Source organism: Homarus americanus, unplaced genomic scaffold, assembly GCF_018991925.1.
Source record: "Homarus americanus isolate GMGI-L3 unplaced genomic scaffold, GMGI_Hamer_2.0 scaffold16712, whole genome shotgun sequence".
Lineage (NCBI taxonomy): Eukaryota > Metazoa > Arthropoda > Malacostraca > Decapoda > Nephropidae > Homarus > Homarus americanus.
The window spans coordinates 799,999-812,532 of record NW_024757794.1 but is presented as its reverse complement, the minus strand read 5'-3'; the positions used below and the strand labels follow the sequence as shown (position 1 = coordinate 812,532).

Sequence of the window (12,534 nt, the reverse complement as noted above, 5' to 3'; positions counted from 1 at the left end):
AAACAAGTGAAACGACTGCTAAAAAAATATTATAGAGGTTAGTTTAGGTTGGGGTAAGAATTGAGGTCTCTGGCTGGCTGAGAACATTCCCTGTTGTATCTTCCGGAAATGTTGTCATATCCTGTTCAGGTTTGGGGATAGAAGAGGAGGAGGAGAGGAGGAAAGTTAAGTTGGAATAGAGTGTAAGAGATGGAGGGAGGGATGAGGAAAGAGAAATTGAACCTTGAGGGAGGAGGTGGGAGGGGGGTAAACGAGCGCATGCCAACAGAATATGTAAAACACAATCTAATCTTAGTACTTTCCTGTTTGGATTATTATTTTTTACCGAAAAATGTGACAATCTCTCTCACTCTTTCTTCCTCTCGTGTGTGTGTGTGTGTGTGTGTGTGTGTGTTGCCTCAAGAGTCAATCACTACAGCTTGCAGACACCTGGACAGCTAACCAACTCAAGGAGGCAATGGCAGGAGTGCTTCTTTCACTCTCTCTCTGGGGTTACAAGGGAGGGTGCAGGTCAGGGGTGTGAGGGAGGTGCAAGGTCAGGGTGTGAGTGAGGTGCAGGGGTGAGGGTGCAGGGTGAGGGTGTGAGGGAGGTGCAAGGTCAGGGTGTGAGTGAGGGTGCAGGGTGAGGGTGTGAGGGAGGGTGCAGGGTGAGGGTGTGAGTGAGGGTGAGGAGGGGGGCCTGGTAGAGGAACAGTGGGGGGTGGGGGGGCAGGAAGACAAAGACGACGACCCCTGTAGTAAAGAACTTGCAGAGTCACATGAACTCAATTTTGTCTTGCGGTGTTTTCCTTTGTGTGTGTGCGTGTGTAAGTTAATGTACAGAATACTCAACCTTAGTACTCAATGAATACTCAACCTTCGTACTCAATGAATATTCAACCTTAGTACTCAATGAATACTCAACCTTCGTACTCAATGAATACTCAACCTTAGTACTCAACCTTCATATTCAACATTAGTACTCAACAAGACAATGTAGGTGGCGCTTAACCAAGCACCGTACCCATCCACAGTTGGGTCGACTGGGGTTGGTCCAGCTAGTCACCCCATTTATATTATCGATATACTGTTAATCTGTCATCATCTTTGTTAACTGTATGAACTAATTTGTACTCTTTATATCTTGATAATCTGATAAACGAATTACTATTTTTGCTACTATAGTGGTTCAATTCCTAACATAAATAGGCTGGGTTGGGTTACGTCGTCACTGTACTGTACTGTGTTTGAACCGTTGCCTGACACACACAACCCTGTGTATATTGATTTAACCCAGTTCCTCGCGAATCGTCCCACGCTCCCTATACTGTACCACCACCCTCACTCTCCCTTGGTGAGGGAGGGGAACAACAGGTGATGGAGGGGAACTAGAGGTGGGTACAACAGGTGAGGCGCTACCGTTCACAACAGACGGTAGGGACAACATTAAAGCTCAACAGGTAGGTGCAGCATGTGAGGCAGGAGGAGGACTGGTGGTTGAGGGGGAGGAGGGTGAAGGGGAGGGAGGAAGGGTGAAGAAGAGGGAGGAAGGATGAAGAAGAGGGAGGAAGGGTGAAGAAGAAAGGGAGGGTGAAGAGGAAGGAAAAATGGAGGGGGTGGGGGGAGGGGGATGAGGGAGGGAGAATGGAGGGTGGGATAGGATCAACCATTAGAGAAGCAGGTGCTGTCATTGATCTCATTCTTGTGCTGTATAGTTCCTGAACAAACAGTATTACCAACTCCTCTTCCTCACGTACCTCTCCATATCTTCCTTAACCTTGGCCTCCTATTTTTCTTTATCTCGCTTCACTTTTTATACCTCTGCGTGTGAATATTTATCCCTCGACGTTGGTATAAAATCGTCAAACTTGAATGCTGTCTACAGGGCCGTCCCTAGGAGGGTGCGGGGCCCGAGGCAACTCAGCCACTGCGGGGCCCCAGAAAATATATATACGGAGTCAGCTTATGCGGTCAGAGGAACCCACCCCCATCAACCCCCATGGGACTGTCGCTATGGATGGTAAGGTCACGGTTGCGATGGTGGCGTAAGCCGTCAGGTCAGATTAACCAGTCAACAGGTAATGTGTCCGAGGTCACTGGGTCTAGTGCTGGGCCCCGCGGGGCCCCCACACGCGCGGGGCCCCGGGCGGTCGCCCCTGTTTGCCCCCCCCCCCTAAAGGACGGGCCTGGCTGTCTATGTTGTTAGGAGAAACGGGAGACCTACCTGACGAAACTCACCTGGGTCTCTCGTCTACCTGTTGATGAGGGAGACCTACACCTGACGAAGCTCATCTGGATATCTAAAGGTGACGTGAGAGGGAGCTAGTTAACTACCTCACCTCAGCCATGGGCAGGACCCGTGTGGATGGTACATGTAGTATTGATCCTCCAGAAGGCCAGAGGTGAAGGTGTTGACTCACCTATTAAAGAGAACACTTCGCGACCCGCCCCAGACTGGACCCTATCAATGGGGCCCACAGTCCTTCATTGAGGGATCTCTTTGTAAACTATAAATAATCACGGAAAAATAATCTATATGACAAGGATGGGAATCTCTAGTGTGGCGATAGAGTCTTTAACAAACACTTTATTACACTTTTTACCCACTAGGGGATCGAACGTGGATCCTGAAAACGTTCGTCCAACACCTGCACTAAGACGTTATCATTTTAACACAAGACTGCTGCTACTAGTCAGACCATCACCAATATTTAGTTCCAACTTCGACTTTACACTTAAGACCCTCGCACATTATATCCAGCCTGAACCCCGTGGACTGACTATTATGTTGGTTATCGTGTGTGTGTGTGTGTGTCGTTAACGAGGCAATTGTGAGGATGTGTGATGGTTGTGGCCTATTACACAGTTTTTAGTTACAATTTTAGGTGATGATCTTACAAGACTTTTCTATGTAAAATAAAATTCATAACGTTGAATTCATAGGCAGTTTTAACCAAAATACTATGCATACAGTTTTATACAACACTTCACAACCACCACCACGCCACCATCCCAACAACCACCACACCACCATCACAACAGCACTACCACCACCACAAATACATTACCACGAGGATATGATGAAAGCTAACCAGATTAGGGATTAAGTTAATAAGTGTGGGGAGTTGTAGTGGTGTGCTGACCATTGCACGCCATATTTCTCATCACGACTCATGTTGACGTAACCAGGCGTCTCTCTCTCCGTTTTTGGTGGTTCTTTGAGAAGCCTCCGAGCTAAGCGAGAAGAACACCATAGAAATCGATGGATCTTTCATCCAGTAACATATACTTTTACTATGTTGTTTTTAAGAGACGAGTAGAACATAACATAAAAATTATAATATTGAATTTAATAATAATTATAATGAATATATACAGTACGATAACTTTCCCTCCTTCAGTACGATATATTCATCTCCTTGAAAATGATGACGTCACATCATTGCATACAATACCTTACCCATTTGTGTATAACTTAAATAATCCCTTTGAGTACGATAACTTTACCACTTGATAGCATTATACCTTCACCTTCTTGTGTACGACAACTTCACCGCTGCCAGTACGGTACGGTGAATTCGTCTCTTGGTTACCACTACGTTTATTTATGGCTTCAAACTTTCCAAGAAAATTCTAATGTTCTTACGTTTTGGAGACCAGTGGAGCTTGTTTTCCTACTTCAGATATTTCAGGGAAACAGTGTGGTTAATTCTGGTTTTATTTTCCGAATACCTGTACAGTGTATCATTTTTATTTAACAAAATAATTAAGAATAAAATGGCAGGTAAGCTGACAATATTGGTGGAATGGTTGTGTTAAGCTGACAATATTGGTGGAATGGTGGTGTTAAGCTGAGAACAGAGGTGGAGGGGGGGGGGGTTTAAGCCGAGAACACGATAGGGAGACTTATCCTTAAGTGGCGTTCCTGTTGACTGATGATGGGATTAGGTAACTTAGGAGATGGATAATGGTAGACAAAGAAACGATTTAGTAGGAATTACAAGTAGACAAAATGTCAGTGGTTTATGGCTATCGCAGGGCACAGTGCAGTATTGTCTTGTGTCATCAGTTAATAAAAATTTTGGACTAGTAGGATCTGGTAGGTAACGGTTGGGTTAGTTGAGTGATCCAGTGTACTGTGTCGCCACCACCCCGCCAGCTGCCTTCAACCGGTAGGTCTCGTTAAATATTGCATCATCTCCCATCCCTGTTACGATGCCAACTAACTTGACTTGTTTTATCTTCATTTCCAGGAATTGTTTTTTTTTTTTTACTTCCTGTCCTACTTTATCGGTGTTGTCAGTTTTGACATTAAGATGATGTGATTATTTATCCTCTAATGTATTTCGTGGAAGCTTTAGTCATTGTTGCCAACCACAAGTTCTCTTCCACTATTTTTTTTCTTGATCTCGTTGTGTTGTTAAGGTCTGGTTCCGGTACCATTTGCAAGATTGTTAGTCCATCTTTTCGTTTGTTATGTTGTTTTAGATTGGTATATTTAATAGAGAGAGAGAGATGTACACATACAATAAGCAACGCCAACAAACTGGCCAAAATAATCTATTACTTCACCCTCCATAATTAGCTGTGACACACCACAAACGTCTCCAGCGAACCCCCCAAGGTTAGGGTCGGGCCCGTGATTCGTAAACAACACTTACTAAGAATTAGTTTTTTAAAAGAAAATACTATTCTCTCCTTTACTGGGCTTAGTTATTGCAGTTCTTCTTCAAACTAGTATCTGTATCATAACTTTTATACCGGTTAAGGTGTTTGATAATGATTTTCAGGGTGATAGGAGGGTCACGATGACACCACGTGTACCATAAGGTGTTCATAATGACCCCAAGTGACTGACCGATGTGGAGCAGCGTAGAGTATATGTGTAATTGATGGTATACGAGTATAGTATAGCTGGCATCTTGTGAGGCCGTTGATATATTAATATACTACAATACTGTATTTCAACAACTAAGGTCTTTAACCGCGTAAGCTAGATTAGTAAATTAACTAAGTTAGTTATTAACAATTGAATTACGTTAAGGTAGTATTGACTCGCTGAATCTTTTAGTGGCTGAGCTTTTCCTAGGAGACCTTTCTGCTGGAGTTGGCACTAGCTGAGGCGAAACAAATTTTCGGATTTGGTTCTCTCGCTTGGTGTATCACTGTGACACTCACATTCCACTTAGTTTACGTGCTCTCGGGGAAGTGAACTGCACTGTTTACATACTCTCAGGGAAGAAAACTGCACTTTGTTCACATACTCTTGGGTAAATTAGTTGCACTTTGTTTATGTACTTTAAAATGCAATTTTGATCATAAAGTGGGCAGGGCTTTGAAGTACCAGTAGGGGAAGCGGTGAAAACACGCAAAAAAAAATGACGAAACCAACCTGAAACAACCTAACCCGACTATTTCAGGAAACTTTAAATATAGTTATATTTAAGAACAGATCTCCGGGGTAAGGAGCAGAGTTAAGAAAATTTTTCAGAAGAAGAAAATTTCTACAGTTTATGAAAAACATCCCCAAACAGGTGGAGGAAATGAATTTTGGCCGAAGAAAAAGATCATCAAGAACGTAACCTAAGGACTCTCAAATATCAATACAGGATGTAATGTACTGTACACCTCTAACCTATCCTAACCAGAGAACCAGAACGATCTTACCTATCTCCTAGCCAGGGGAGCTCTGCCTTCCTGGACCCCCTGGGTAAACCTAACTTAACCGAACAAGATAAAAAAAAATGAACCTAAAGAACCAAACCTGAAATTGAAAGTCAGAAGAACTTGAAAAGTATAAATTTCCGACGACAATGCTGTATTATATTTATTTTGGGCAATTTCCCTTTATACAAATCAATATAGTTCCATGGTTGACCTTTTCCGAATCTTAAGCAAATACTATACAGTACTGTACTGTACTTACAATATTATTTCTGTGTTGATGTTATACTGTAATGTGGTTCATTGTGCATAGCAAGAAGTGTCAAGGTAATCAATGCACCAGCCGTGTTGCAATGGCACCGAGTGTGAAGCTCATTCAAGACCCATATATTCAGAAGCCAGTTCATGCCCAGTACAGTACTTGCCAACAGTGGGTAACAGAGAGGTGACCGACCGCCCAAGCAGCTAATGAGCCGATCAGTGGCGAAGAGGATAGAAGTAAAGTAAGCCATGCAATTGTGGAAAACTGCCTTAAAACATTGATGATGAAGGACCCCCCCTGCCTCTCAATACTGTACATGTCTCGGTGACTAATGTTTCTGAAATAACACTGGGTTGCTATCTCACTAAATTTAATGCTTTGGTGCCATTACTATGCAGGTATTCACTTATTTACTGGAGTGCTTTGATAATGTATTGCTGGTGACATCATTTTACAATATATTCATCCTCATAATGTTCAGTACAGGGGGTCCCCGGGCTACGAACGGGTTCCGTTCCTGAGGACGTTCATAAGTCGGATTTGTATGCAAGTTGGAACACATGCTATGTGCATACCATACTTGCAGAACAATGTTTAAAATCCCACTATATCACAGCCCAAGTCCTTATATACATCTAAAATCACTTAATTTAAGACAAAAGAAGAAATAGAATGACAAAATACAGTAAATGTAAGTGAAAAATAAGTCATCTGGTAAATAAAATACAGTAATGTAAATTTTGAGTTCAACCACATTCGTATCAGCGGGCGTTTGTAAGTCAGACCCCCTGTATGTGGATAAGATTCCTACTCACATATGTTGTTTTAGTATGTTTTCTTCTTTTACATGTGAAGTGTTTTGGTTCAGACTTAAATGTACAAATCCTTGTTCTACAGGTTGTGGAATGCTTCAAGAATGCTCAATTGTACCGACGTCAAAATGTATCGACTGATCAGCCGAGAGAGATGGTAGTGCTCTTCACATGGCTGGGAGCCAAGCAGAAGTACGCCCACAAGTATGCTAATTGCTGGACACACCGAGGACATGATGTCTTGCATGTCACAACCTCTGTGATGGATCTCCTCTTTCCTAGAACTGGAGCAGAGGTTTGTATAGTTATTCCAGTTATGGGTGAAGTTCTTTTGATTACACATTTATAAGTACAGTACAGTACTATATTGTACGGTATTAAGATTCCTGTGGTAAAGAAGAAGTAGGATAGAATGTCAATCCTGCTGGGTTGTTATGATATAAATAAAATTATTTAAATCTTGTGATTTAAATCTGGGTGGAAAAAAATCATGATTTAAATCAAAATTATTTTGTTTACCAATAGTACATGTACAGTACAGTACTTTACAGTAATTGAAATACCTATACAATACATCTTTTTTCCTGTGGGTTCTTTGTGGTAGTTCATTATAGCTACCGTGGATAATATACATTTACAGTATTTAGGATGTAGTACAGGGGGCCATTGTTAGACGATGTGCCGATATACAGACCGAAACATTGTCATCAAATATACTGTAATATTCTTATTGTGTGGATGTTTGTTTACCAGATTTTCAGACACTGAGGATTACCTAATGGACTGTACTGTACTATATTAGTGCAACATTATACAAGTGACTAGGAGACCTACTTGAATGGTAAGATATCTCAGTCACACTAGGTAGAGAAAGAGTTTTCTTATTGTGAATGACATTTGGGGAATAAAAGGGAATCCTTGAACTGTGTTGATTTATCATTAAACTGTAGAAACATGAGGACATTGACTACTGTACAGTACAGTATTTGTAATGAAACATTCTTTAACTCTCGATTCTTATAATTTCCAATTTTTACAGATTTGCAATATTGTTTAAATCCTTTTTAGAATATTAAGTACAATACTGTACAGTGCACTGTATTGTTTCATGTACAATACTGTACAGGTATGTTTTTATGTACTGTACTGTATGAGTTTTATATATATATATATATATATATATATATATATATATATATATATATATATATATATATATATATATATATATATATATATATATATATATATATGCTAAGGCCTGCTGGTACTGTACTTACATTACCATAATTTTAGCCAAGGCTAGTCTGTACAGGCCCATATCCAGACCTCCAATCCGACCAATACAAATTCTCTATTTACATCACTGCTTCCTGCCTCTTGCATTTAAGATATTTTAACTGTAAACATAATTTTGGGAAGGTATTTTATTATATTGCAGCTAAAAACTTTGCTGTGATTAACGTGAACATGTTGTTGTTATAGTATTATGACAACGAAGGTCTTATAGCGCATAACAAGGTTAGTAATACACTACTGTACTGTATTCCGACAACAATTAAAAATTATGAGATTGAAGTCTCGGTTGTGTGAGCACAGGAAGTTAAGGGTTACAGGTTAAGACAAGTGGAGACAATGATAGCCAGGTCATCTGACTGACCCAACCAGCTACTGTACTCTACCTGCATCTACCTATGTTAATGTAACTTAATGCAGCTGTTCTGTGTCTCATTACAATCTTTGTTATGGTTGTGGGCTTAATATAGTGTACAGTACAGGTGGTTAGGTTTGGGCCCATCGCATGACTTGCTATTTATAGACTCGAGCTGATCATCAGTCATCATCACCATTGTACTTCTCTATATTCCACTGAAATTATGTCTATTTCTTCCCAAGTAGCAGCACATTTACATTAAGTTTACATCCACCCGACACCTGGGTATTACTCCACTCTCAAGGCTGCCAAAAGTGCATTCTGATAAACACCCTTCTTCCATAGTGTTTGCAGGGTAACTGAGCAGCTACAAACTTTCTTGTGTGAATTATTGGTGCTGGCAACATACAGCTTCCTTACATGGCTTATGGTTGTTCCAGGATATTTGAAATGATTACATCCCACTTGGATGATCGTCTATTTTATGCAATTTAATGTAACCTAACGTAATGTAACCTAACCAGATCCTTTAACTAAAGCTGGTAAAAATCACATAAAACAGATGATCATCCAAGTGGGAATCGTTCAAGTGGGATGACACCATTTGAAACGGGGCGAGAAACATCAGCTTACGTATAGTACTGTACATGAGAAGGACTCTGGTCCCAAGTGTATGGGGTACATATGTGCAGTGAACTGAAAGGATTACCAAGCCATTTTCTTTTAATTTTTCTTAGTAAACATTATATTAAGTAGTTTTATTGAGGTACCTTTGATATGACATCTAACAAATTATTGATATAAACAGCAAACAGCATCTCGAGTGGTGGACTTCTTGAATGAAAAGGACAAGGACGTCATAATCCACGGTCTGAGTGTGGGTGGCTACCTTACTCAAAGGGTTCTCATGACGGCTCGTGACTCCACGGTGCGCATCTCACATCTAATATACGACAGTTTCAGTAAGTATTTATTTTTTTTAATGAGGCTTTGTGATGAAAGTACAGTACAGTATATTAAGTGTAAATTTCCTAAGACTTTCGGAATCTTGTATCATATCCCAGAATTTTAATTAATGAACACAAGGCCCAAAAATGAACTCAAATTTATATCCTTTTAATGCTTAACAGACTTATACAATGTATTAGATGAACGATCTGAATAAACATCCGACAATGAAATTCTATAATTCTGTAATTTGTTGAATCATTGCAGCAAATTGTGTAGGCATCGAAGCAGGGGTTCAGAATGCTGTCCATCCAAACTATCGCTCCTTGGCCAAAGTTGGTGTAAGGTAAGTACAAATATAAACAAGATGAGCAGGATCAGGTGCAGTAGTGTAAAGGCTTATACAGTGGTCCCTCGGTTAGCGAGCACAATCCGTTCCAGCAGGTTGCTCGTTAACCGAGGGACCACTGTACAGTATGTAGACAGGTATCTCTTACTTAACAATGGGGTTGTGTTCCTGAAAATATGACGTTAAGAAAAATTATCGCCAAACGAGGGATAACAGCGAAGCACGGAGGGTGAAGATCAGGTTCAAATGGCAGGGCAGTAAACACTGAGTACAATATAGTATTCCCTCCTTTAAAATGAGTTCATAATTAACAGTTTCAAAGTTAAACAATTAATTTATTAACACCAAAAAAATTATATGTAAATGATGTGGATCAGAGTTAATGATTTAGTTAACACAAGATGAGCCTAATTTGAACAAACTGCAATGTCAAAAATTTGCAATAATTGTTATGATGCACAGTAAAATTGATACATAGTACGGGCTATCAGAAAATATGTCTTGTTTATACTGTGCGTCAGGATATGTTGCAGAGAAATGCGATTTTTAGTGAAAAATTTTACATAGGTGATGAGGAATTTTCCCCCATAAGAATTAATGTAATTAGGGTTTAATTACTTGCTCACATGCACCCAACATCCTACATATAGAAAGTGCAAAAAAAAAAAATAAATAAAATTATTTTAAGGTCAGAAACATACCCGTAACAGACTTGATCTTAAATGATAACGACCTGAACTCGTCCATTTCGTGAAACATTTAACAACAAGGTCGAGATTTTACAGTAGCCAACAGTGATAAAAAAAATTTCTTGAAACAACTTGTGCAATAACCTGCCCTTATATAACTACAGTATTCTTTATTAATGTGGTTGTAATCAGTCTAAGCATGAAATTTAACTAGATTTTTTTCTCTGTTTTTCAGGGCTTATTGTAAATTTGCGGATTTATCCAGTATAAATGAAGCACAAAACTTTGTCTTAACTTCTCCATACCGTGCACCAACCTTGTTTATTCACAGGTGAGTATATCTCTACAGGACTGGGAGGGGGAGTGTATTACTGATGTAAAAGCTTTGTAATATTGTACCAGAATTTCCATTGTTCTAAAGTTTACCTCTGTAGTAATTAGTCCAGTTAATTGATGGAGTACTTATTACTGTATTTTCTTTTATATACCTGTATGTGTTTTTAAATTACAGGGAATCTATGTAACTAAATGTTTTTTGTAAACCCTAAAATATTCAGGAATTTATCACCACTGCCATCATCACATATTACGTGATATCTTTGGAATTTGATATTTTCATGAAATCACTAATTTTTAGGTTGTCTTGTTACAAGAAGTCCCAAACAGCTTAGTATCAGTGAATCTATACAGTACAGTATGTGATGGTGAAGAACTGTAACTAACACAACAAAAGAACATTTAATGGTTAGGTTAGCAGACAGTTGTTGCAATTACATTTAATTCCTGAACTCTCTCTCTCTCTCTCTTCGTGCATGTGTCACTTGTACACGGTCAAGTAATTGTGACCCTTTTGTGCACAGTCTGGATTCACTTATTCATGGTTTAGCATGGTTATGGTCAGCACTTGGACCAGAGGAGCACACCTTGAGTGACCCAAGCACAAGTGAGGAGGAAGTGCAGGAACCAATTCAACCAAGCACCAGTGAGGAGGAGGAGGTGAAGGTGGTACAAAGCTGCGGCTAACACTGAAGAGAGTAGATAAGAGTTTTTGAATGGCCAAGAATATCAGAGACTTTATTTTTGCTGAGGAATAATTTATGGGATGGTGCTTGATATTAAAGGGGGAAATTGAGGGTGTACTTTGTCTTTACATTATGAAGCCAAACAAATGATCGTCAGTTTTTCTTTCACTATCAACACAACCACCCCTATCACTATCAACACAACCACCCCTATCACTATCAACACAACCACCCCTATCACTATCAACACAACCACCCCTATCACTATCAACACAGCCACCCCTATCACTATCAACACAGCCACCCCTATCACTATCAACACAACCACCCCTATCACTATCAACACAACCCCTATCACTATCAACACAGCCACCCTATCACTATCAACACAACCACCCTATCACTTATCAACACAACCTCTATCACTATCAACACAAACCACCCTATCACTATCAACACAACCACCCCTATCACTATCAACACAACCTCCTACTATCAACACAACCACCCCTATCACTATCAACACAACCACCCTATCACTATCAACACAACCACCCCTATCACTATCAACACAGCCACCCCTATCACTATCAACACAACCACCCTATCACTATCAACACAGCCACCCCTATCACTATCAACACAACCACCCCTATCACTATCAACACAGCACCCTATCACTATCAACACAGCCCACCCTATCACTATCAACACAGCCACCCCTATCACTATCAACACAACCACCCCTGTCACTATCCTTGCAGCCACCCTATCACTATCAACATGCACCCTATCACTATCAGCACAACCACCCTATCACTTATCAGCAGCCACCCTATCACTATCAACACAGCCACCCTATCACTATCAACACAGCCACCCTATCACTATCAACACAGCCACCCTATCACTATCCTTTAGCCACCCTATCACTATCAACACAACCACCCCTATCACTATCAACACAACCACCCCTCACTATCAACACAACCACCCTATCTTTATCAACACAACCACCCTATCACTATCCTTTAACCACACCCCTATCACTATCAACACAACCACCCCTATCACTATCAGCGCCCACAGCCACCCTATCACCTCAACACGTACCCCTATCACCTCAACACAACCACCCCTGTCACTATCCAACCA

The 12,534-nt window shown here is 40.4% G+C and overlaps 1 protein-coding gene across 1 annotated transcript in view; it reads left to right on the top strand.

The window, feature by feature from the left end:
• The window catches only part of LOC121857641, a 30,759-nt gene that overhangs the window by 14,504 nt on the left and 3,721 nt on the right, over positions 1-12,534 (top strand). The window contains exons 2-5 of the mRNA XM_042353701.1: positions 6,803-7,012; positions 9,180-9,333; positions 9,587-9,665; positions 10,593-10,688. Of these exons, the coding sequence (XP_042209635.1) occupies positions 6,803-7,012; positions 9,180-9,333; positions 9,587-9,665; positions 10,593-10,688 (539 nt within the window). The remainder of the gene's footprint in view (positions 1-6,802; positions 7,013-9,179; positions 9,334-9,586; positions 9,666-10,592; positions 10,689-12,534) is intronic.